The 27,027-nt window shown below is 43.4% G+C and overlaps 1 protein-coding gene and 1 long non-coding RNA gene across 3 annotated transcripts; one reads left to right on the forward strand and one right to left on the reverse strand.

Annotated features, from left to right (window-relative positions):
• Nucleotides 1-375: 375 nt before the first annotated feature.
• On the forward strand, nt 376-21,250 carry LOC144388387 (uncharacterized). Of its 2 annotated transcripts, XR_013452747.1 has the most exons (4): nt 376-491; nt 777-885; nt 17,913-18,101; nt 21,014-21,250. It is a non-coding gene; the product is annotated as an uncharacterized LOC144388387 (long non-coding RNA). The 2 variants fall into 2 exon arrangements; XR_013452748.1 differs by lacking the exon at nt 21,014-21,250 and having other exon boundaries at nt 17,913-18,278.
• LOC120832916 (uncharacterized) lies at nt 1,185-21,826 on the reverse strand. The gene is made up of 7 exons (XM_040199606.2): nt 21,504-21,826; nt 17,643-17,686; nt 16,205-16,309; nt 15,004-15,117; nt 14,767-14,920; nt 14,400-14,560; nt 1,185-14,300 (listed from the first exon to the last, which is right to left on the reverse strand). The coding sequence occupies exons 1-7, from the start codon at nt 21,559-21,561 to the stop codon at nt 2,040-2,042; spliced, it is 12,897 nt and encodes a 4,298-aa protein (XP_040055540.2). The 5' UTR covers nt 21,562-21,826; the 3' UTR covers nt 1,185-2,039.
• Nucleotides 21,827-27,027: the final 5,201 nt, after the last annotated feature.

The raw sequence follows: 27,027 nt of genomic DNA on the forward strand, positions 1-27,027 counted from the left end.
GCTATCGGAAACGTCGGGATTACGGGGGGACGAAGCGAGCGGTTGCAGTCATATGCTCTATTTTGAATAAAACTAGCCATACAAAAGGGAAGAAAAACCCATGTCCTGGTTTGGAAGATAGTTTTAAATGCTAAAGTGGAAGTAATTATTTACGTTTATTTTTTAATTGAGCAAATATGGTACTAGCACTGTTTACTTTCTACAAATTAAAAAAATATATTTATCAAGTGATGATATGGTCAGAATCCAACTTTGTTTAGCGTATTTCCAACACCGATCTATTTCCTTGATTAAACACCATCGATCCACGTGTTGCAGCTTGGAAGTGCGGCTCATGAGGCCGTTAACTGTATTGTGATTTACGAGGAACACTTTAAGGCAGCACGTGTTAGAGGCGAAGAAACGAGCAGCTGTTGATGATTAAAAAATGTGACGTTAGCTTAATGTGTGTTAAATAGCCGCATTTTATACGCTAAAACTTGAATTCTAAGGTACACCGAGGTATTGTTTATTCATGAGCCTGTTTTATGTAATAACGATGACGTAAACCCAGTGAAGGCTCTGTAATATACATATTTGTACATGTAGCTTACCGTTAGCAATGCAATATTGAAGCTAACGTTAAGTTAGCTAAAGCTAAGAGGTTCCACTGATTGTTAATAATACAGAATAGTACTTTTCATTTTATCACGAGAACACACTGATAGTAAATATATGTTTGTGAGCTATGACTCCCTCTAGTGTGCAAATATATGAATCAATACTTCCAATTACAGTGCTTTTGAAGTAATGACGTCATACCCTCACGTTGAGTAACGGCACGTTAATTATCGATCGACTCAATCAGGAATTATAAATATATCAGGAATACCACCGGTGAAACAGGTAAGCAGATCTTTTAAGTGTGTAGAAACACTATTATATATAATAAATTCCCAAACTCACCCTAAATATCACACACGTTCCTAATGCAATTATGCAGAACAGCCTATTTCTAAACTGTGTTGATTCATAATTATTAATGTATTAATGTGTATATTACTTTAATTTTGTAAAGGGTATTTGAGGCAAATCATCATTATAATTATCTTTTCTTGGTAGCTAAATTTGAACAATTATATTAAATCAAATGAAACAGAAGAAACAAGAAAAAAAATATTATTTTGTCATCAGCTCCAGCCACAAGTTTACATATATTATTTATTTTGCATTACTTTGCAAACACGATGCATCAGAGCAGTAATCAAAATGTAACTTCAGAGGTCATTAAAAGCTATTTACACAGCCAGTTTAATTATCCCACCTTGTACAGTGATATATTATAAGAGAACAAACTGTTAATATATGTTTCTTGTAGCAAATTAGGTTTTAAGCAAAACGTTAATACAAAATATATAGTTGCAGCACACTTGCTGTATTTGATCCCAAGCATTTTCATTTCAACATTGTTATTGTTTCTTTACATTTTAGCAACAGCAACAAGAATATCTCAGTGATACATGTACACATTCATTTATCCGTCACATACTGAACTATTGTATTTTAGGTTTTCTTTACTGTCAACTTTACAGTGAAATCATTGTAAACATATTTCGGAATGTCAGTAACATTTAACGCTTTTGGAGACAGTCATGTTCAGATAAACCATTTAAAAAAAAATCAAATGCACTGTTGATTATCATCTGATGAATAAGTAGTAAGTTGGATCATTGTTCCACATTAAATTATGGAACAAGTATAATATAAGTTTTGATGAACAGAAGACATGGCTTACTGTAGTTCTGTACCATCATGAGCGAGGATATTGTGTGAAGTCCTGTTGTAATTTGCTGTAAGGGAACCAGTCACACCACTTATCCGCGTCTTGTCAGTGAGTCACATGAAGTTAACCCCCGACTGATTCTCTCCTGTGATTGCTAAGTTAGACCCTAAGACCTTTTCCTGTTTATAATCTCACCTTTCTGTCACATCGGCACTAAGGCTGGATAATGATGGATAATGGATTGTATCTTCACACGTGATTTACGCAAAAACTTATTTCACTCGTCGGCACCGTCGAAGAACCTCATTTTGTCAGAGTGCACCGAGTCTCTCAGTCGCTGAATGGACGAAGCCGTCTCGCCTGAGATGGGCTCAGAGGAGTCGAACCTACGTGTGATTTGTTTTGTAATGACAATTGTTTCGTTGCTTTCGCTTCTTTCACTTGATGTTTCCGTGACGAAATGCCTCTCGAAGACTGTTTTCTTGCCACTGTGTGACGCCTCGATGGCTCGCGGTGCAGCTTCGTCGGCCCCTGGTCCTCGGGGAAGGCCTCCCGCCGATTGGATTTGAACTGCAGTCAGCAGTTTGGCGTGCTGAGCCTCCGGTGTGGCTTGAGTATTTGACGTAATGACGTGAATGTTTCTCGTTTCCAGCCTGAGCGTGTCTTCCGACGAGGACGAAACTCCAGATGACAGAATGGTGATTTTCTCAGGCAAGTTGGGCTCAACCGAGATCAGCTCAGCCCTGGCGGTGGAAGTGATGATGTTACCGTACGTCTCTCTTAGCCCTGCGGCAGTGTTGGGGTCCGAGTACTTGACGGTGACTTTGGTCGGAGAAGATGAGGATAGGCCGACGCGCTCGCTCGTCATCGCCGAGCTGATATCAGCGAAGGCGTCTGATGACTGCACGGAACTGGTGGGGCTTATTTCCTCATCCAATGTTTCCCCTTCTGGGCTCTTTTTATCCGTAAACTTGTCTCCTATAGAAGTCTTGGGAGGTTCTGATGGGGAGGAAAGGCCAAACTTGGGGAATTTAAACCAGCCGGTTTTCTCTGGACTTTTAGCAGTGTCTTGCTTGGCTTCCTTTCCCTTGGCCTCTTCCTGCTTTCCACTGGACTCATCAATTTCATGAACTTCCTTGGAGGTCTCAAGATCTTCTGATGTTTTCAGAACATCAAATTCAACGTCCATGTTCTTGAGGATCTCACTCAATGAAAAAGTCACTTTCGGTGATTTACGCTCTTCTTTTGGCTCAACTTTCATTTCTTGTTGATCTTTGTTTTCAATGTGAACAGGGATAGGCTCATCTTCAGGGTTGGTTCTTGAGAAACTCAGCTTTGTCATTTTGAATGATGGTAATTTGAATTTACTTGGAGAGCCGAGACCCACGGCATCAGTCTCAGTCTTTGGTGTTTCAGAATCTGTTATTGCTGCTGGATGTATTTGATCTGATTTAATATCAGCGCTCAGACCTTTGATGTCAACAGTAACATCCTCCTTAAGTTTAGCTACATCGGTTTCAGCCACTTTGTCTGCATCAGGTGCTTCCACGTTGACATCGTATGGAGCCGCTCCAAATTTCGGCATCTTAAAAGCTGGCAATTTAAATTTCATTGGTGATCCTCCAACATCTTTTGACTTAACTTCAGTCTCAGAGGCTTTCATTTCCCCAGCAGCTGAAGGTTCTTTGACTTCAGTTTGAGGAAATTTGACCTCTGCTTTAATTTCTGGCAGCGAGATCACTGCATCTTCCTGTGAGGTCTTCAACTCTTCTCCGGGTCCTTTTGCTTTTGGTAGTGCAATGCCAAACTTTGGAAATTTAAACTTCCTTTCTTGCCCTTCAAGTTCGGCTTCAATCTCGGGAGCTTTGATTTGCATTTCAGGTTGCTTTACTATCACTTGTCCCTCTGGAAGAGAAATGTCCACACGTGGAAGCTCTGCACTGACCTCGGGTGCTTTAACACTTGACTTTGAAAAAGAGAATCTGGGTAGAGAAAATTTAGTTTTTTTTAAGTTTGAATCAGGTTCTGCAACAGATGGCTCTTCCATTAAGATCTCCCCTGAAGGTTGTGGGACGTCTGCTTCGGCCCCTGTTGATGTAACATCAACTTTGGGTTTTTCAAGGTCAACATCTTCATCTGTGATTTTACCACCTGTCTTTGAAAAGGAAAATGTTGGGAATGTCCAATTTGATCGTTTCATCTTGGTTTCTACCTCAACTGTTGGGGAATCTGGAATCTCAGAAATGAAGGCTTCGGGTTCTTTGACGTCAACACTGGGTAGTTTGACCTCAGCTTTTTCTTCTGGTAATGTGACATCTACATCTTTTTTTAATAAGCTCAAATCAATTTCAGGCCCTTTTACTTTTGTCATTGACATACCAAACTTTGGCATTTTGAACTTGCTTCCTGACCCTCCCACTTCACTTCCTTCAGCTTTCACATCTACAGACAGGCCATCAATGCCGGGCGCAGTGGTCTCCACTGTAGCTCCGCCAATTTTAATCTTTTTGTCCGCATCTGGTACGTCCACACTGACCTTTGAAGTAGAACCTCTGAATTTGGGCAATGTGAATGTTGGCATTTTAAGCTTTGATGGGGAGCCTTCCACATTACCAGTTGGAGCTTCACTTTCCGGAGCTTTAATTTCCACTGTAGCAGACGGTTGTTTTATTTTGACGTCTGGAAGTTGAACTTCAGCTTCGGCCTCTGGTAATTTAAGATCTACGTCTTTCTTTAATAAGTTCAAATCAATTTCAGGTCCTTTTACTTTTGGCATTGAGATACCAAACTTGGGCATTTTGAACTTGCTTCCTGACCCTCCCAGTTCACTCCCTTTAGCTTTCAAATCTAAAGAAAGGCCTTCAGTGTCAATGCTGGGTGCAGCAACCTCCACTGCAGCTTGATCAATTTTAATCGTCTCGTCCACATCTGGTACATCCACACTGACCTTTGGAGTAGCAGCCCCAAATCTGGGCATTGTGAATGTTGGCATTTTAAGTTTTGACGGGGATCCTTCCACTTTGCCAGTTGGAGCTTCAATCTCAGGCGTTTTAATTTCCATTGTAGCAGATGCATGTTTTATTCTGGCATCTGGAAGTTGAGCTTCAGCTTTGGCTTCGGGTAATGTAACATCTACATCTTTCTTTAATAAACTCAAATCAATTACAGGCCCTTTTACTTTTGGCATTGAGATGCCAAACTTTGGCATTTTAAACTTGCTTTCCTGCCTCTCTAATTCTACATCACCTTCAGGTGGCGAAAGCTCCACCTCAGTTTGTTTGACTTCCACATCAGTAACTGGGAGACTGACATCAAATTTAGACTCTTTTGCACTTTGCTTTGAAAACGAAAATTTGGGCAACGTAAACTTGGACCTCAATTTTGAATCAAGTTCAATAGCAGGTCCCCCCTCTACTGAAATACCAGAGGATTCTTTGATATCAATATCTGGAAGATGGACCTCCATTTTGGCCGCTGGTAGTGTAACATCAACTTTTGGGGCATCGAGGTTGACATCAGCTTCAGGGGCTTTCACGCTTGTCTTTGAAAAAGAAAACTTTGGCATTGTCCAGCTTGTCTTTTTCGACTGGGCATCACCCTCGATCATTCCTGCCTCTAATACTGAAATTGAACCTACGGGCTCTTTATTTTCAACATCATGGGGTATTACTTCAGCTTTTACTTCTGGTAATTTTAAATTACCGCCATCCACTTTGATGTCCTTGTCCACATCAGGTACTTCCACACTGACACGGGGAGCTCCAAATTTGGGTAACGTGAATATTGGCATTTTAAGTTTTGCTGGCGATCCTTGAACATTACTTGTTTGAACATCAATTCCAGGAGCTTTGATTTCCACTTCGGGAGAAGATTCTTTTAGTTTAAAACCAGTGAGTTTTATTTCAGCTGAAGGTTGAGTCATATCCACATCTTTCCTTGATAAGCTTGTATCAATGTCAGACCGTTTGATTTGAGGGCCAGAAAAGGTGAGACTTGGCAGCTTAAACTTGCGTCCTTTTCCTTCAGGTTCAGTTCCTGTAGTTTTAATATCTATTGATGGCTCTTTAATGTCAATGCTGGGTGCTGCAATGTCAACTGCAAGAACCTCTTCAGGAACTTGAAAGTCAGCTCCATCAATTTTTATGTCTTTCTCGGGCACTTCTATGTCAGCACTTGGAGAACCAAATCCAAATTTTGGTAATTTGAATGTTGGCATCTTATATTTCGATGGTGATTCATCCGTGCCCCTTGTCCCAATCTTGATCCCAGGAGCATTCATTTCTACTTCAGCAGACGTTTCTTTCAGTTCAACATCAGGTAGTTTGGCATCAGTATGGGGGTCCGGTAGAGTCACATCTACATTTTTCTTTGATAAGCTTAAATCAATTTCAGGCCGTTTGATTTGAGGCCCAGAAAAACTGAGACTTGGGAGTTTGAACTTGCTGCCTTTTCCGTCAAGTTCAATTGATGGGTCTTCAATTTCAACACTGGGTGCTGCAACGCCAACTACAAGAACCTCTTCAGGAATTTTGATGTCTTCATCCAGATCAGGCGCTTCTATGGTGGCATGTGGAGTTCCAACTCCAAATTTTGGTAATTTGAATGTCGGCATCTTAAATTTTGAAGGTGAGCCACCCTTTTTCCCAATCTTGATCTCAGGAGCTTTAATTTCCACTTCAGCAGAAGTTTCTTTCAGCTCAACATCAGGGAGTTTGACATCAGCTTTGGCTTCTGGTAGAGTCACATCTACATCTTTCTTTGATAAACTTAAATCAATGCCAGGCTGTTTGATTTGAGGCCCGGAAAAAACAAAACCTGGAAGTTTAAACTTGCTGCCTTTTGCTTCAAGTTCAATTGATGGGTCTTTAATGTCAATACTGGGTCCTGCGATGTCAATTTCAGGAACCTGTTTGGAAATATTTACGTCAGCTCCTTCAATTTTTACATCTTTGTCAGACACTCCAATGGTGGCACTTGGAGTACCAAATCCAAATTTAGGCAGTTTGAACGTTGGCATCTTATATTTCGATGGTGATCCATCTGTACCCCTTGTCCCAATTTGGATCTCAGGGGCATTCATTTCTACATCAGCAGATGTTTCTTTCAGGCCAACGTGAGGTAATCTGGCATCAGTATGGGGGTCCGGTAGAGTCACATCTACATTTTTCTTTGATAAGCTTAAATCAATTTCAGGCCGTTTGATTTGAGGCCCAGAAAAACTGAGACTCGGGAGTTTGAACTTGCTTCCTTTTCCTTCAAGTTCAATTGATGGGTCTTCAATATCAATACTGGGTGATGCAACGTCAACTGCAAGAACCTTTTCAGGAATTTTGATGTCAGCTCCATCAATATTGATGTCTTCATCCAGATCAGGCGCTTCTATGGTGGCACTTGGAGTTCCTACTCCAAATTTTGGTAATTTGAATGTTGGCATCTTAAATTTTGATGGTGATCCACCCTTTGTCACAATCTTGAGCTCAGGAGCTTTAATTTCCACTTCAGCAGAAGTTCCTTTCAGCTCAACATCAGGGAGTTTGACATCAGCTTTGGCTTCTGGTAGAGTCACATCTACATCTTTCTTTGATAAACTTAAATCAATTTCAGGCCGTTTGATTTGAGGCCCAGAAAAACTGAGACTCGGGAGTTTGAACTTGCTTCCTTTTCCTTCAAGTTCAATTGATGGTTCTTCAATATCAATACTGGGTGATGCAACGTCAACTGCAAGAACCTTTTCAGGAATTTTGATGTCAGCTCCATCAATATTGATGTCTTCATCCAGATCAGGCGCTTCTATGGTGGCACTTGGAGTTCCTACTCCAAATTTTGGTAATTTGAATGTTGGCATCTTAAATTTTGATGGTGATCCACCCTTTGTCACAATCTTGAGCTCAGGAGCTTTAATTTCCACTTCAGCAGAAGTTCCTTTCAGCTCAACATCAGGGAGTTTGACATCAGCTTTGGCTTCTGGTAGAGTCACATCTACATCTTTCTTTGATAAACTTAAATCAATGCCAGGCTGTTTGATTTGAGGCCCGGAAAAACCAAAACCTGGAAGATTAAACTTGCTGCCTTTTGCTTCAAGTTCAATTGATGGGTCTTTAATGTCAATACTGGGTCCTGCAATGTCAATTTCAGGAACCTGTTTGGAAATGTTTATGTCAGCTCCTTCAATTTTTACATCTTTGTCAGGCACTCCAATGGTGGCACTTGGAGTACCAAATCCAAATTTAGGCAGTTTGAACGTTGGCATCTTATATTTCGATGGTGATCCATCTGTACCCCTTGTCCCAATCTGGATCTCAGTGGCATTCATTTCTACATCAGCAGATGTTTCTTTCAGGCCAACGTCAGGTAATCTGACATCAGTATGGGGGTGCGGTAGAGTCACATCTACATTTTTTTTTGATAAACTTAAATCAGTTTCAGGCCGTTTGATTTGAGGCCCAGAAAAAGTAAGACTCGGGAGTTTGAACTTGCTTCCTTTTCCTCCAAGTTCAATTGATGGGTCTTCAATGTCAATACTGGGTGCTGCGACATCAACTGCAAGAACATTTTCAGGACTTTTTATGTCAGCTCCATCAATATTGATGTCTCCATCCAGATCAAGAGCTTCTATGGTGGCCCTTGGAGTTTCAACTCCAAATTTTGGTAATTTGACTGTCGGCATCTTAAATTTTGATGGTGATCCATCTGCTTTTGTCCCAATCTTGATCTGTGGAGCTTTAATTTCCACTTCAGGAGACGTTTCTTTTAGTTCAACATCGGGAAGTTTGACATCAGCTTTGGCTTCTGGTAGAGTCACATCTGCATCTTTCATTGATAAACTTAAATCAATGTCAGACTGTTTGATTTGAGGCCCAGAAAAACCCAAACCTGGAAGTTTAAACTTGCTGCCTTTTCGTTCAAGTTCAATTGATGGGTCTTCAATCTCAATGCTGCGTGCTGCAAGGTCAACTGATGGAGCCTTTTCAGGAATTTTAATGACAGCTCCATCAATTATGGCTTCTTTGTCAGGCACTTCTATGGTGGCACTCGGAATTCCAACTCCAAATTTTGGTAATTTGAATGTCGGCATCTTAAATTTTGATGGTGATCCATCTGTCCCAACCTTGATCTCAGGAGGTTCAATTTCGCCTCTAGCAGAAGTTTCTTTTAGCTCAAAATGAGGGAGTTTGACATCTGCATCATTCTTTGATAAGCTTAAATCAATGTCAGGCTGTTTTATTTGAGGCCCAGAAAAACCGAGACTTGGAAGTTTAAACTTGCTTTCTTTTCCGTCAAGTTCAGTTCCGGTAGTTTTAAAATATATTGAAGGGTCTTTACCGTCAATACTGGGTGCTGCAATATCAACTGCAAGAACCTCTTCAGGAATGCCAATTTCGGCTCCATCAATATTGACCTCTTTGTTGGTCACATCAACGGTGGCAATTGAGGAACCAAATCCAAATTTTGGTAATTTGAATGTCGGCATCTTATATTTCGACGGTGAACCTTCTGTAGCCTTTGTTTCCATCTTGATCTCGGGAGCTTTAACTTCCACTTGAGGGTCTTTGACTTCAACATTTGGGAGTTTAATTTTAGTTTTGGCTTCTGTTAATGCGAAATCTATATCTTTTTTTAATGAACTTAAGTCAATTTCAGGTCCTGTGACTGGGGGCATTGAGATGCTAAACTCACTTTGTTTAACTTCCGCTTCACACTCTGGTAGTTCCAATTCCTCTCTGTTCACTTCCACCTTTGCCTCTGGGATCGGAGCATTGAAATCCTGAAGATTGGCGTCAACTTCTGGGGCTTTACCACTTGTTTTTGAAAAAGAAAATCTGCCTAGTGAAAACCTTGTTTTCTTCAGTTTTGCATCTACCTCAACACTTGGCTGTTGTTGTATCACAACGCCAGCTGAGGGAATTTCGACGTGAACCTCTGGCAGATGGACCTCTGCCTTAACTCCTGGTTCATCAACATCTCTGCGTGGCGCGGATAAGTCCAGGTGAGCTCCATCAATTGTGATTTCTTTGTCTATATCAGGTACTTCAGTGCTTATATTTTGAGTGGCGGCTCCAAATTTGGGAAATTTGAATGTTGGCAATTTAAATTTTGATGTTGATTCCTTCACACTCTTTGTTTGAGCTTCAGTCTCAGGAGCTTTGATTTCCACTTCAGTAGGCGTTTCTTGGAGTTCCACGTGAGGGCGATTGACTTCACCCTTGGCTTCTGGTAATGAGATGTCTACATCTTTTTTTGATGAGCTTAAATCAATTTCAGGTCCTTTTATTTTTGGCATTGAGATTCCAAACTTTGGCATTTTAAACTTGCCTCCTTGTCCGTCTATTTCTGCTTCACACTCTGCTGGTTTCATATCCACAGCAATTTTAGGAGCTTCCGGGAGTTTAACCTCAGCTTCAGCCCGTGGTAGTGTCACATCTACGTCCTTCTTTGAGAAGCTTAAATCAATTTCAGGTCCTTTTACTTTTGGTGTTGTGATTCCAAACTTTGGCATTTGGAACTTGCCTCTGTGTCCTTTAAGTTCACTGCCGGTCTGCAAAGGACTGATTTCCATTTCGGGATATTTAACCTCCATCTTAGCCCCTGGTATCAAGACTTCTGCTTTTCCAAGACTCGCATGAATTTTAGGGGCTTCTGAATGTTTGTCTTCAACTGTTATCTGTTGTTGAGGGACATTAATGTCTTTCTTTGATGAACTCCAGTCAAATTCTGTCCCTTTTACTTTTGGCATTTTGATTCCAAACTTTGGTATTTTTAACCTTTCTTCTCGTCCATCAAGTTCATCTTCAGTCTGCACAAAGTGCATTTCCATTTCAGGCCTCATAATCGCCATCTTAGCCTCTGGAATTAAAACATCTACTTTTCCAAGATCAACCTCAGGAAGTTTGACATCAGCTTTTGTCTCTGGTAATTTTACATCTATGTCTTTCTCTGGTAGGCTTGAATCAATTTTTGGTCCCTTCACTTTTGACATAGAGAAACCAAGATGTGGCATTTTGTATTTGCTTCCCATCTCCTCTTGTTCAACTCCTGTAGTCTTCATATCCATTGAAGGGCCCTCAATGTCAATGCTGGGTGTTGCAATGTCAACTGCAAACCCTTCGTCAGGGATATTCATAGCAGCTCCATCCATTTGTACATCTTTGTTCATTTCAGGTACTTCTACAGAAAAGTTTGGAGTTCCAACTCCAATTTTTGGTAGCTTGAACGTCGGCATCTTAAATTTTGCTGGTGATACTTCCTTAGTTTTTTGAGGAGCTTTAATTTCTACCTTAGCAGAGGGTTCTTTCAGTTCAACTTCAGGGACTTGTACTTCAGTTTTGGCTTCTGCCGGCGTAACATCTAAATCTTTCTTTGATAAGCCAAAGGTAATTTCAGGCCCTTTGACTTTTGGTATTGACATTCCCAACTTCGGCATTTTAAACTTGCTTCCTTGACTGTCAATTTGAACATCACTTTGCAACGGTTTCATTTCTAAATCAGACTTTTTAACTTGCATTTTCATCTCCGGAATCAAAACTTCCTTTCCAAGACTTGCATCAATTTGAGGGGCTCTTGGGAGTTGGATTTCAGCACTGATTTCTGGCAGTGTGACATCTACGTCTTTCTTTGTTGAACTTAAATTAATTTGAGGCTCTTTGTCTTTAGGCAAAGAGAACCCGAGATGTGGCATTTTAAACTTGCTTCCCTTACCCTCCTGATCTGCTCCTATTGCTTTTATATCAATTGATTGATCCTCAATCTCAACACTGGGTGCTTCAATGTTAACTAGCCTGTTGATGTCAGCTCCGTCAATCTTCAGATCTTTGTCCGTATCAGATACTTCCACCAACATGTTTGGAGTACCAACTCCAACTGTTGGTAGTTTAAAAGTTGGCATCTTAAATTTTGATGTTGATCGTTCAGTCTCCTGTTCGTAAACTGCAATCTCTGGAGCTTTGCCCTCAACTTTAATACCAGATTCTGTATTTTCAAAATGAGGAAGCTTGACTTCTGCTTTAACATGAGGCAAAATTACATCTACCTCTTTCTTTGATAAGCTTAAGTCATATTCTGCCTCTGGTATTTTGGGTATTTTTACACCAAATCCTGACATTTTAAACTTGCCTTCATTCCCATCAAGTTCCCCTTCGGTCCTCAGGGGTCTGATTTTGAATTCAGGTTTTTGAACTTCCATCTTTTGCTCTGGATGGGAAACATCTATGGTTACAATGGTAGTGTCACTGTAAAGGGCTTCTGGGAGTGTGACTTCAGCTTTAGCCTCTGGTATTGTGAAATCAACATCTTTTTTTGATAGGCTTGAGTCAATTTTAGGTTCCTTCACCTCTGGCATGGAGATGCAGAGATTTGGAAGATGGAATTCAACACCCTTTCCCCCCATTTTAAGTGTTTTTAACTCAGCCCTGTCAATGTTTATGTCCTCATTTGCATGTGGCACATTTATGCTGATGTCCGGAGTTCCTTCTCCAATCTTGGGCAGTTGGAATGTCTCCTTTCTGGCTTCATCAACGTTTACTTCTCCTCTGACATCTGGACAGGGGATGTGAGCCTTTGGGATGTCAGCATTAAGATTAACACCGAAACCTGAGAGTTTAATCCCGCCATCCTTTGCGGCTGGTGAACCGTCGACTGAATCAATGTATTCAATGCCTTCCATTTCAGGTACTTTGACATCCAATGGGACTCCTTCAATCTTGTTTATTGTTTCTGTATTTGGAGTGTCTTCCCCTTGGAGGAATATAGTCCTTTCTCCTTTTATGTTGTCAACTTTTTGCTCAGAGATATTTTGTTTTGGCAAGTAAATTCCAACGTCAGGGATCTTTATGTCTGGTTTTCCAATCCCAAAGCCGGGCATTGTTACCTTTACCCTCTTTGTTTTGAATGTTGTCGCTGATGTGTAATGAGATTTGATTCCCTCTTGGCCTTGTGTTTCTTGTGTCTGAAGGATGGCTTCTTCTTGAGGGCTTTCTTTTCCAGCTATTATGATATGTTCTCTTTTATAAACCTCTTTGTCACTTTTTTTGTTTGGCTCGGCTTTGTATTCCTTTTCAGGGTTCTTTGAATCCTCCTGGGACACGATTAAAATCTCCTCCGAAGCTAAATCAGCAGGTGTGATCTTTGGTAGTTTGATTGTAGTCTTGGAGATGTCTGGAGATGCAGTAACGTCGAACTTACTTAAGTGTGTGTCATGTTTTGTTTTAGTGGGTGTTTTCACAGATATTCTTTGTGCATTCGCGTCGATGACAGTGATTTCTTCTGGAATAGGCATTCCACTGGTGTCAACCTTTGGCAGCTTAAATCCAGGCAATTTTGAAACGGCCTCTTTCACTCGGTCGACATCAATTGACATTTGTACAGTTTCAGCTTGAATGTCCTCATAATGTCCGGTAAAAGCTGTTTTAGGCTCTTTAATTCTTTTGGCTCTGGTCCTCTTGGACATGTCCTCCATGCCTGGAATCTCAATGTCTTCACGTTTGGGAAGGCTTTTTGACAGTCGCTGATAAGGATCTTCTTTCACTTCTGGAACCTCAGCTCTGTGTTTCTCAATTTTAGTTGTGAATTCCTCAGCATTTGCATTCATTTTTTTGATGCTTTCCTCGCTGGCGATGTCACTGAAGCCTACCTTAGGCAGTTTGAATGTTGGATCCTTCTTTATTTCCTGTTTCGGTTTAATGTCCTTACCTTTCTTTGTTTTCTCTGCACCTTTCTGCGGAGATTTTTGTATTAATGCAATGTCAGGTATCTCAAGTTCCCCCTTTGATACGCTCGTTTTGATTACTTGGTTGTCGGCATCGAGTTGATCTCCTGGTAGTTTTGTGTGTGGTTCAGATTTTCCATTTTCAGGTTTGTCTGCATTTTCAATACTTGCCCCCAGCGTCTTCAATCTTTTTGGAGAGGATTTTGCTTTTGTATCTTTCTTGTGCGACTTATCCTTCCCCAAAATCTTCATTTTCAATTGAGAGAGTTCGCTCTTCTTTTTCTTCCCATCGGAGGACTTGATACCAGAGGGATCTTCTTGACCTGCCAGAGCCACGGTAAGATCTTCTGTTTTCCAAGTGCTAGCTATAGTGACGAGTTCCACCTTGTGTGAAACACTTTGAGCTTCTGTCATTTCTTGATCAAGTCTCACGTCCTCCACTACTTTTGGATCCTCTGTCACGTATACTTGAGGTGTTTCTCCTGAGGGGCTTTCAAGGCACTCAGGCGAAGCCATCTGAGCAGATGCCGGTGCGTCAGTGTCCTGGTCTTCCGATGAACTGACTCTGCCTCTCTTTTTTAGACCAGAAAGCTTTATTTTATGCTTCTTCTTGCCTTTCAGAGCGTCCTGTGATTTGATAGGGGACTCTGTGTCACTTGTAGTGGGACTCAGCTCAAGCTTCCTCTGCTCGTCGGCCTCGGAGGAGCTGTGCGACCGTGTGAAACGGGACTTGCGTCCTTTTCCAAAGGAGGGAAACTTAGGCCATGAAATGCGGGCTTCGGCGCGCCTTTTGGTTTTCCCTTGCTCCCTCATTTCTGGAGCGTAGACGTCTTCCTCCTGATGAGCAACAGAAAAGGGAAAATGTCATCTTTATGCCCCCCCAAACGTTGTTTTTTTGTATCTCACAAAGAGTCTTGACAAAATGAAAATAGTCACAGGGATGGCGTCGGATTCGATGGCTGATTCACTCTCCGTGACGTCTGGTTTGCGCTTCAGGCAGAGCTTCACTTTGTATGCCTGAGCGTGCTCCAGAATCTGAATGGCGTCCTCGTACGACACGTTGTCAAAGTACACCGTGGCGCTCAGGAGCTGATCGCCTGCGTAAACAAGAGGAAAACTCCAGAAGCACAGATAGGGGAGAGCTGCCAGGGTCTGTGTGCTACAGGGGAATTATATCTACTCAAAGTGATACTTGGTTTCCATAGAAATGTCTATTAACAACAATATCTGCAGTAGATCTTTGGACATTCAAAACAAGAGAAAAGAAAATATATTTGTTTCTCATTTCCAAATGCTAGTTTACCTTCTTTCAGTTCCAGACTTTTTGAGGCAGGTGACTCCGGTACCACCTCCTTGATGAAGATTCCCTCTTCGCCCCCTCCGCCATAGACCAGACCTTCCGCACATCCGCCTTTGGCCGTTTTCACTATCACTCCAGATTCAGGACTGTGATCTTCCTGCACGAACACAAATCAAAGTAGGCCTGGTTGAAATCCTTTTCCCCGTAGCCTGGAGGCCGCACGGAGAGAGAATATCTCACCTTCAGTTTGCTCATCTTTGGAGTTGAACGCTTTTCAAACATGGACCCGAGCCCAGACTTCTTAGTCTTCTTTCCACTCCCTCTCTTGTGGTGCGGGTCATGCTCTGCTTCACACTGAAAGAAAGATGGAAGGAAATTGAATTCTAACTGGAGACGAGACAGACGAGCTGTGAAAAGCGTTTCCACTGAGGGGGAAGCTAATACGCACACGTTCTTACATGAGAGTAGCTCAGTGTGGATCAATATTTCAATATGCAGCAGCAAACAAAACAGGAAGCCGATCTTACTCCTTACGTTGTTGACTGGACACAAATACAGAGCCTGATACGTCTGATAGAGTCAATGATAAGATGGTCAATTATCGTTTTGTGCACTTAAAAGAGTTTCATTTCATTCACGTGACGTGTTGTGTTATGGGACAAATGAGAAAAAAGGCTCTCCGCACTCCTCGTGCAAAGGTCAAGATACGTTAGCATTAGATAAAAGTTCTCCTCATTGAGAGCGTAGAGGAGAATACAAAAACACAGGACGGTGACCATGTTTAAAACTCCTTAAAGGAATACTTCACCCTCATCAGAACCATTTGAGTCTCACTTTTCTCACCGCGTTTTACCTGGAATTCTTGGAATTCGGATCGACGGTGAAAGCGGTACAATAGTTTCGTGCACGTGATCGCAGTGCCTGTGTTGGGAAAGTAGTGAGCGTGCGACTGCATGAACGAGACTTGGATTGTAGCGCGTTGGGTGAGAGCTTGTGCTTTTAACACCACCATGTGTAAACATCGTGATTCAGACTTCACTGGGAACGCGACGTGTGATTTGATTGTCTCCGATGGGTGAGGCCTATAACAAAGTAACTAAATAGAACATCTAATTAAACACAGAATCATTCTTATCTTGGACCAACACTCATGCAGTCCAAACAGAATCTACTTCACTTTCACAAGTTACTGTTTTACTCAATAAATACTCTCCTCCATATTTAGATTTGGCATATGAAAAGCTCCATGTGAGCATAAATAACCCAAATACACAGGCCAGCTTCTCTTGATCTTAAGCTTATTTTTCCGACCGTGTGTTGACAAATGAAATCCAGTGATCTGTGAACTAAATATTTGGTTATTTAAATGCATGTAAACAGGTTGTCTGATTTACAGTCTTGGCCTGGTTGTTGTTTTTGTTGTTGTATTGGAGCTGCGTACCTCTTTGTCACTGTCGGTGTATTTTTCGGTTTCGGGGTACTCCTCGACGGGGGACGATCCTTGAGGCCGCGGTCTCTCCGTGAACTGAGATGGCTCGTCACATGTCTGCAGGGAATTAACAATGTTAACAATCACGGTTATTTGGTTTCAATATGGGTCAATATGGCTGAAATATTCTATCCCGATAGATAGACTGAAGTGGGCGTAGTCATGGCGATGTTGCTCATGTTTGGATTTTGCAGATTTAGGCGTTGCGGTCTAATTATATTACTTCCGTCTCCACATTGCTGTCTTTTAGCTACAGATAACCATAAGTGACCGTATCTGTAATGCGGAGGAGTGATGTAGAGACGGCGACTTGTCAATCACAGTAAGCCCCGCCCTAAAGCGTGGTTTATGGTCTGTTTGACTCTTAATGGACCATAGTTTACTAAATGAACATCATTTTGTATTGAAGAAGACTTGAAACTACAGATTGAGAACATGAACTCATGTTTACAATGTTTACTGATAAATATAAATAATAAATAAATCCAGAGAGAAGTAGAGTCATTTTCTCATAGACTTCTATGGGACCAGATGAGTCGCCCCCTGCTGGATATAAAAAAGAATGCAGGTTATAAGAAATGAAGCATCTTCTTCACTCCGCAGGACGTTTCCTCCTGATCCCAACATAAGACCGAGGTACGCTTTGTTGATCACATCGAACTGCGTCAACTCGACACATCAAGTCATCTCAAGTGAGAGCAGCGTCTCCTTTTTTCAGCTATCTGAACTGTTTTATCGGTAAAAATCCCACCGCTGCACCTGCAGCTTGTGGAGAGAACTGTGAACTGAGAAATAGTGTGAAAACGGCTCGTCATGCCAACGGAAGCACTGCCGGGCGATTTGCTGTGTGGTATTTAATAATTGTCACATTAGTAGTGTGTTGGCTGGTCCTTCAGTCTAACAACAAAACAATGTTTAATTATTTGCTTTTATTCTCTGATAATTTGGTACAAATATACAGATTACTCTCAATGACTTTAGGGATCTCTGAATTTTCACCATCTCCAGACCAGAAAAGTCCAGCCAGCCTCAGTCATACGTTGTGATTAATGCTAAAACAGCACGCTAACGTGAAAGTATTAGAATGCTGACATGTTATATGTGGCCCACTTCATAAGCATCCTAAATCATATGGACATTACTTTAGTCTTTGCCCTTTATACCTATTATTGCTTTTAGAATGATTTGACACACCTTTTTTTCAGCAGCTAATCAGCACCAAGCCGACTTCCATTCATATCATATCAGTAAATCAAGCTTATCGACTTAGTTGGCCTTTAGGTCAAGCAGCTTGTGAATAGTAAGCTGTTCCCTCGACGCGTCACATATTTAATCAACAGGTCAACAAGTCCTGTTTGTAGCTGCAGGACACGATCAACAAGTCACTCACCGAGTCGTCCTCTGTACCCGGCTCTGGTGCTCTCAGCCTTCGACCTGTTGACGGGAAAAATAGACATAAATACCCAAATAACTGCAGTCATGACAACTGCTTACTATGGTAACATTTCAGTAGAGCTATAGTAGAGTAGAAGTACGGTAACTACGGTAGTATTTGTATCGCTGTACGTTGTGTTGATCAGTTATCTCAGAGTTTTGTTACATGAATGAATGAAAAACAGAAGTTAAGTGTTTTATTCTGCATTTCTGTTTCTGTTTCAAGCAGCGAGCCTGAAGACTTCCCGCCACTCGGACTCCTGCAGTCGCCTGGCGGCTCGGAGAGACACCGGAGCCGACGATGTGACTATTTAGAGGTCTTCCTGGCAGCGATTCCCCCGAGAACCCGCTGCCTCCTTTTCTCTGCTAAGTGATCCGCTGTATCGATCCCCGGATGAGCCTCCAAACGAATGCGGTCAGATTATTATCATTGTTATTATTGTAACCCGCTCTGATACTTGACCTCTGCTTGATTTTAATCCAGTTGAACCAGTTTAAGTTGAGCTTCATTAAGTCACATTATATATTATATGTATAAACATAACTCAAATATTTGGGATTAAGAAAACAGCAAATAAAACTAAGACCAAAAGACGTTGCCTTGTCTGGTTTTAGCTCCTCGTTGTCTCATAAATTCATATCATCAAGGAGCCATTAATTATGTTTTCTTATTAATTGGTATCAAATAACTGTGGTTGGACTCTCAGGCCTCCAGAGACCGGACTCCACGCGCAGAATTCAATCATTTACAAGCACATACATGTGTTTGGTCCGTCTACGTTTATGGCTCGTTTCTGGAAAACTAACTTGGAGGATTCTTGTGTTTCGTATTATTTTAGAAACCCTAAAAAACATTTTCCATTAATATTCAGCAACCTTCCATCACAGCGTTGGAGGTAAGTGCTGCAGCTCCACCCGCTGCTGTAATGTGTGTCATGTGCAGAGCTGCTGAGTAAGTGCATTAGAAGACATTTAAGACTCCTACAGTTTCAGAGTGAGTTTCCGTCTCCAGGTTTGATGAACCCAGAAGGTTCAAGCAGCTTATCGAGCGACACTCAAAATGATCGCCTACCTGCGTCCGCTGCTCGTTTAGCTCCTGGAGAGAGAGACCGAGGCGTCGGCGTCACGCAGAGCGGCTTTACACATTCCCGAGCGGAGCGCGACGCACCGAGTGTCAGAAGTGACTCGTCGGGTCTCGGACGCACAGAAGAGGCGGGACACTCGCAGTCGGACGTCCCTCGCCTGAACTTGTGTTCCCTCCCAAACCGAATTGACTTAACTTAGTCAACCTGATGTTGACTTTGCACCAACTAGAAAACACCTTCAATTTACATTAATTTCTCCTTTATCAATACCAGCCCTACTTAAAGAGGAAGAACATCTTGATTCATTTAGTTTGTAATATAACCAAAGCTATAACCCGGATATGTTATGACTTTATTTTAATAATTCAATGAGACAAAACACTTTTATTTAAGTATAATTTAAGGTAATGAATCGAGAGGCGTTTGATGGAATTTGGTGGAATTGATTGAGACATTTCACATCCGCCTCAACCACCGAAACAACATGCATGAAACACCCTAAAACCACTGCATCATTGCCAATATTAGCATGTTAGCAAGCTGGTGTTAGCTCTGCGTGGAGCTTTGTGAAGGATTCACGGCTCTGCTGACTGGACGCTGCGTTTCTTGAGTTATTCACCACTTAATTCAGCCGGACGTCCAGTGTTCCCAACGCTCCTTTCTCAAATATTTGTCATGTGGGTGCTGCAGAGGGAAAAGATAACGGCTCTCACCGCTCGCAGAAAATGTCAAAATGCTATTGAATAGTAGACGTATTCACCTGTCTGACTAGTCATAGATTACGTTCAGTGCATCTCGCTGCCCCGATGTTCCGATCGGCCTCTGATGGTCGTGTTCTGCAGATGCGAATCCAGCAGCAGCGGCGGGTTAAGAGCCTTTTGTGCTGCACATCCTGCATGATTCATATCTGGGTGTCGCTGCAGCTTTGGATTCTGGGTGTGGCACCGCGACCGGTGTGACTGGACACTTTGCAGAGACATTGAACCTCTCACACAGAGGCTGGCATCGACCCCAACATCCCACATGCAGCAACCATCCACCCCCCCGAAAGCACCTAAAACCCCAGACTGCATCGTGGCAGTAGCTTGTCCTCAGCTCACCTCTTACGTAACCTTCTGCTCCACTTTGTGTTTCCTGTTGAAAAACACCTGGAAGCCCCCCCCCGGCTTGTTGTTTGTGCTCCTGGATTTGAATTTTGCTCATTTTCTGTGAATTTTCTTCTTCTGCGAGCTGAACACAAGCTTCTTTTCACTGGAAGTCTGTTTGTTTGCATCCAGATGGTAATCACATTTAAGTGAACGAAGCAAAAAATTAGATTTTCTGCACGGATTAGACGAACATGAGACCGCATGCTTTCCGTCCAACGAACGCTCCTGTACACGTTATTATTTGGGGGGGAGCAACGACCCGCAGGCCTGCAGCATCAGAACTACTTGACCTGCAGTTGAGTCATTCAAAAGGGTCTGATGTGTAAAAGTTGGGGCTTCTCTTGTTTCTGAGAGTTTAAAGAGGTTTCTGGCGAATGAAAACACACAAACACCCAGAAACACACAACCTGATGCTCCGAGCCGTTTCAAGCAAATCCTCAGACTTGAGTGACAGCAGCGTCACATTGAAACCATCTGAGGGACGGGATATTGATTCAAGAGGAGGGTTTGCTCCACTGCTGAGCCCATCGCCTCTCTGTCCCCCCCCTCTCTCTCTCTCTCTCCCTCTCTCTCTCTCTCTGACCTTGAGCCACCTGAAGCTTCTCACGGCAACACAAACCTCTCGTATGAATATAAGCAGCAGGCGAATGAGAATTGTGGGTAGAAGCAACGTAGAAACCAGCCGGCTTTATCAAACATCAGCAAACATCAACACGAGCTCGACGTAATGCACAAGAACAATATTATTATTATTATTATTGTACTGTGATAACCGCTAATAACGCAGGGTTAAAGTAGTGAACTTATGGCGTGATGAATTCCAGAGGGATGGGTTGTGATCCTCTCAGTGATGCAGCACATTGTGAGATTGATGCTGCTCTCTAGAAGCTCCTCAGAGGGATTCTTACCGACAGTCTCTGTAATTGCGTCGGGAGGAAAATATACGAGAGAATAAATCCGTCACAAATGTGTAAAATACACCTACAGGAACTATTTCCAGGGGAATGTAATAAAACTAGAGCACCTATTTTTTCACAGATTTGCCGTTTAAACGTTTGTCACAATTGATCAAAACATTTCTCTTTCTTTCTCAGATCACAAGCATGAATACGTCTCACATTGGAATCACGTCTACGAGCCGCAGCGATGCTCCCATGTCGTTTCTTTACATCCTCAAAACATCCACGCGATGACACCAGAAAGGTAGAAAACATGTTGACTAAACACGTGTTTGTATGAAGACGGAGGCTGAGAAACTTCTCCTGTTTGTTCCTGTTTCACTGCGTTAAATGCTCCTCTTCCCTCCTGCACATAAACAGTTCCCACATTTCAGGAGCTTTTGTTCAAGTTCTTCTCTCTCACTATTTCTGCCTTTCAGCCTCTGCTTCAAACACACAGCGGGGGGGAGGAGGGGGGAGTCGACGACGACGTCCTCAAACACTCCTGCAGACACACCCTGCAACACAACTCAGCATCAGCACCAGCACACTCTCACAGACGCAACCTTTCTGCTGGGGTGGGGGGGGGGGGGGGGGCACACACAAAGTCACAGAGGGGAGCGAGAGCAGTGTGAAAGATGCCCACCCGTCCCTGACGAGGCCGCCTGCCAGTTGGGGAACGCCAGGTGGAAACAGTCGCACATGGTGGCAGCGGAGGCGGCGTCCCGGGCCGGAGGGACGGATGGAGGGTGCTGGTGGTGGGTGAAGCAGGTGGTGCCGCTGTTGTCGCCGCTGCCTCCCCTCCCGGCTCGTCTTGAATCAGCCCGTGTGCGTGTGTGTGTGTGTGTGTGTGTGTGTGCGTGCGTGCGTGTGTGTGTGTGCAGGTCGCTCGCCAGGGATGAGTCGCAGGAATAACCAGAGGAGAGAGAGCGAGGCTGCTTCTCCACCGACTGAAGGAAACTCCCTCGCTTCCCCCCGCCAACATGGACTTAATTATGGGAGGAGACTCACAGATCTCCTCCCCCCCCCACCCTCCTCCCTCCCTCCCTCCCTCATCCCTCCCTCCTCTCTCCTCGGCTCCGTCTCACCGATCGGCCTGACCGGACAGAGACGGCCTCGATGTGGGCTTCTCTGTCGCCATGGCGACTGGACAGGTCCCAGCAGGGGGGGTTAAACTAACGGCCCGTTGAGTTCAGTTCAGAGCTCTGCGGTTCGGCCTCGTCTTGCTCGAGGATCTTTGACCTCCAGTTGGCCCAGTGGCCACATGTAGAACACCAGCTATACGCGATGAATAGTTTGATTGACGGTTTATATTCCCTGGTGAAATATGAGCATCTTTGTCTTGCATTTCCCAGATGAAAAGAGACATCCTGAATGAATACATGATGACCATCTTAACCAGTAACTATGTTATTAGTTAATTGGTTAGCTACTCACTGCTTCTCGCAACATTTCAGCATTTTGCTGTGATGTTTTCATTTATATTTCAGGTGAAAATGCTAAACGTGAGCTAGTTTGAGGCCCTCGGGAGCCTCATTAGTTTACTTAATATTAACTCAAGGTCGGACTATTGAGGCCTTTTCCCCTGAAACGCACACGTGACTTAAGGTTGAGACGCAGGTTAAGAGCTCTGTGATCAATGGAGGCGTGGCCGTGGCCTCCTCCTCCTCCTCCTCCTCTTCCTCGACGCCTGTGCACAAGCCCTGACGGGAAAGGGGCGGCCTTTCTTCTGGCCGATGTCCCTCGGATGCTCGTGCTAAGTGATGTTTGGGCCGTGCAGCGGTGCATTAGCCGGGCCGAGCCCTCGGGGATCGATAGCGCAGGAAGGCGGAGCAGGTATCAGGTGGCTTGTGTTGTGCGTTTGTGTGTCTGCCTCTGCAGTGCTCCACATCGTGTGGGCCAGAACAGACAACAAGCTTTATGCCCAGATCAATAATGACCCATTTCATCCCCTTTATGCATCCCGTTTCTACCCAACATTTGTGATTTTATAAACGCTTCATTTGTGAATCTGCATTAATGTGATAACGAACACAAACGGACGAGATTATCTTCTTCTTGGCTGCGCGCTCACGAGGTGACACAGCATTTTGTTCTGGCTCAAGTTCAGAAAACATTCAAACAAACCCAAAATCAATTCTTGCCTCCAGGGAAGATATTCACGAGCTGAACTGCGTTATTTTCTTTAACTTGACAAATTGTTCATCAATATCCGATCATTTGCGTATCATAATGCATTTGTTAAAAGGTGTGTCACGTGAGAATGCTGGAAGACAAAAGGACACAAGTGAGAACAACGTGCACATCGATCTCGTCTGAAAAAACGGCCGATTTGCTGTTCTGTGGTTTGTTGTTCATCGCTCTCAGGTTACACGACGCCGCGACCTTCAGAAAGCTCACAAACTTCCTATTTAGCATGTTTTTCCATTATCAATCCCTGTGTCCCACTGTGTCCCCCAGTGTCCACTGCGTCCCCCGCTCCCTCCATCCATCTCACGATTACATCGGCCCTCTATTGTCCCATAAAGGTGAGTTTCATCAAACACAGTTTTATTGTTCCTGTTAATGAACAGTGAACAGCACTTGGACATCGCGTGCACTTGGACACGTCCAATCGCGTCCACTCACATCTAACGTCCAATCGACTGCGGCCGGTTGAGGAACCTGCAGCGCGCGAGCGGCGAAGATGGATTGAGTTCCGGCTGCGGGTCGCGACCCCCGTGAGAAGTGTGAGAGCACTTCGGTTCCCACAGAACTGCAACACGTAAGCGTCGGGTTCCACGGGGACACGGAGGGAACGCGGGCCGCTATGTGCACGCGCATACCACACGTTTGCACGGTGATCGGGGCGCATCGTTACTGCTGGAATGTCCGCGGGACTGCGAGGGATCGATGCGCTGCGCCGGAGTCACGCTGATTGGACGTTGCGCACGCACACACACACACACGCACACGCGTGCACGCACATGCACCTGCTCACTAGGGTTGACTGCAGGACAATCCGACCAACAGGACGGAGGGTGACTTGTGTCAACAAGCCAAACGTCGTTAGACTGCTGAGATTCTCCCAAATTCAATATGGGTCATTTTACAGAAACCAATTTTCTGCACAATTGCTGCAATTCATCGGGTTTTCTGATAAATCCACCAATTAAAAAGTTACACGGTTCTCATCAGACAACAATGTTGCACAACAAAATGAAGATGTGGTCAGATTTTGCTACACAACCCAACAGAGAAAGGCCCAACAAACCGACTGGGACTGTTTCTGTCCACTTTAAACTGTTGAGGGCTTTTCTAAATGAAGCTTCGACCGTCTGTCATCGTATCGTTGTATCTTCTTGGTGCAGGTTAATAACAGACGAGCAAATGTTCATATTCAGTAATCAATTCCACTTAAAAAACACCACAGTGTCACATCTCACACGCTGAAGACGTTCAGCATGAGGCCGTTTCCCTGCATCTTGCTTCATTTAGAAGAAAACACAACCAAGGAGCGTGAAATGCAGATGTTCTCATGTCTTCATGGGAGATGTTCGGAGTGCTGCAGTGGAACGCTCTGGCTTTGTGTGTCGGCTGCTCGTGGCTTCTCCTCTGGAGGGGAGCACAGCGCGTGAAATCAATCACAATACCTTCAGTTAAAGGTAAATCTGTGTTCCCCTCGTGTTCGACCTGCAGCTGTGAGGTTGCTGGTTAAAATCCTCACTCAGACAGGTAGCCGAAGAGCTGCAGAGTCACAGTGTGGATTGCGCAACAGGGCGTTTCCTGCAGAGGGTAAATGAAATACCGTGAGATGTGTCCGTGGGGGAGACACGCACAGACAGACAGGTTTTACAACATGTGACCAGCGATGATGGAATATGTGTCTTATTCCACACAGAACTTCCCCTGAGAAACTACTTTTGTCTGTAAGAACAATTGGAACTATGAAAGTTAAGATCAGCAGGGATTGAGGACAAATAAAAGGTTTTATAGTTAAAAATTATCATGTTTAAAGTGACGAAAGGTCTAATATCTGTAATCAATGCAGAACATACATATTGTAGGGGAGCACATCTGGCACACGCGTGTGTCTCATCTGCATGTGAATGAGTTATAGCTGCTGCCGTGTCGGTAATTACCCACATTTATAATTGATTTGGAGATGATTAGATAAAAGAGTGCAGCCGTGTGCTGAAAGTTCCGTCTAGTTCAAGAACTTTAATAGACTCATCATCATCATCACCATCATCATCATCATCATCACCATCGTCATCATCATCACCATCGTCATCGTCACCATCATCACCATCATCACCATCATCATCACCATCACCATCGTCATCATCACCATCGTCATCATCATCATCACCATCGTCATCATCATCATCATCACCATCATCATCATCACCATCATCATCATCACCATCGTCACCATCATCGTCATCATCATCATCATCATCACCATCGTCATCGTCACCATCATCACCATCATCATCATCATCATCACCATCACCATCGTCATCATCACCATCGTCATCATCACCATCATCATCATCGTCGAGTTGATTCATTTTTCTACTGAAAACTCTTCTCATGTTAGAAAGTGGAATCCTGACCCGCACAGTAAAAAGATTCAAGTTGAGTGTAAGTGACACTAAATGACTGCAAGTGACTCGAGTTAAAGTCTTTTCTCGGGGACTAATGATATGATAAGGATATGAAGCTCGTCTTCACTGTCTGTCTCCACCAGAGTCCACGTGTCCTCGGGTCAAACAGGAAGCACCACGGCCTCAAAAACAACACGCAGCACGTTGTTAGCGGAATGAAATGCGTTGCTGCTGCGGGTCACGTCTGTCTGGGGCAGCGTGTAAATCATTTATGTGTAATAAGAGCCGGGGGGGCGCTCGGGGGTCACGGATGTTGTCGGAGCACATTCCCACATCTGTGCACATCAGGAGAGGAGCTGAAGTCGACACAAAGGTTTCATTCATGTTGTTATTTCTACTTGATGTTGCTTCTTTCTCATCTGACTATATATATATATATATATATTATAAAGTGTTTAAAGTTAACTCTTTATTTCTTTAAAAGGTGAAATTACAAAGTACAGTTTCTTAATTTTGAATATTTGTTGTTTGTCTTTGACTGTTTTTATCTGGTACTAAATCAATAACTGTTTATTTGACAAAACAAGCTATTTGGGGACATTAACGTTTTTTTTTACTTTATTCGAATCTGCAGATTAATCGATATTACAAATAATTGTTAAATGCAGCCAGAAAATAAAATAAAGGAAAAGTTCATTGCTGGATTAAACACACTAATGGGGGGATATTTTTACACATTATTATTTTAAGTATTTATCTTCCTAACCGGTTACAGCCAGGCGATGAAGCGGAAGTAGCATGTTTAGACCAAGAGGGGGCGCCAGAAGAAGCCCATGAAACCAGCGAGCGGCGAACAAACGTGCACATACAATACAAATAAAACGCAGCTGAGACTCGTCCCAGAGTGCTGCTGCTGGTTGGACATGAAGATCATTCAGATGTTGCGTGTTAGCAGCTACTGGGACGTCAGTGCCGCGTCATTACAAAGATAAAGCAAAGGACGGAGACACGCGGCAGACGCTGCTTGTCTGGATCCAACTTTCATGTCATATTTCTATATTTTAAATGAGCTCTTTTCTCCCCTTGCTGTGAGCTGCGTTCTTCAGAAGTCATCTACGCTGAGTCAGCAGAAGCTGGCAGAGGAACATCGGGCCTCTGCAGCACCGCCGTGAGATGACGTCACCCGCAATTCACGTCCTCTCAGCGACTCCGGGCGAAGTTCCTCAAATGTATCTTTTTTAACGTGAGTTTGAACTCTCAAACACAAACACGATGCACTAAATACTAAATACTGCTTCCACACTAAGGGGTCAATATTGTGATAACAAACACACACACACACACACACACACGTGTGAAACGTGCACCGTCATGCTTCCGGTCAGCTCACACCGGTGACACCAGGGGGCAGCATCGGCTTCCTTTCGGCTCCTTTAGACAGGAGGGAGATTTCGTCCTGAACTCAGCCTGCCAGGCGGCGGTTACACGCCACGACGCTGAGGTTTCTACACGTTTGAATGAATCAGAAAGGGAGGAAATCATGTGTGAATTAGTTTGGTTTCCCTGTGGGGCTGCAGTCAG

This window comes from Gasterosteus aculeatus, chromosome 15, assembly GCF_964276395.1.
Source record: "Gasterosteus aculeatus chromosome 15, fGasAcu3.hap1.1, whole genome shotgun sequence".
NCBI classification, from domain to species: domain Eukaryota; kingdom Metazoa; phylum Chordata; class Actinopteri; order Perciformes; family Gasterosteidae; genus Gasterosteus; species Gasterosteus aculeatus.

What these genes read in the sequence shown, in the direction of transcription:
- LOC120832916 (XM_040199606.2), bottom strand. Translation starts at nt 21,561, where the DNA reads ATGTGCGACTGTTTCCACCTGGCGTTCCCCAACTGGCAGGCGGCCTCG. An exon ending in CGGGTACAGAGGACGACTCG is followed by an intron (nt 16,310 to 17,642) that starts GTGAGTGACTTG and finishes AATTCCCTGCAG; the next exon opens with ACATGTGACGAGCCATCTCA. An exon ending in TCGAATCCGACGCCATCCCT is followed by an intron (nt 14,301 to 14,399) that starts GTGACTATTTTC and finishes GTTGCTCATCAG; the next exon opens with GAGGAAGACGTCTACGCTCC.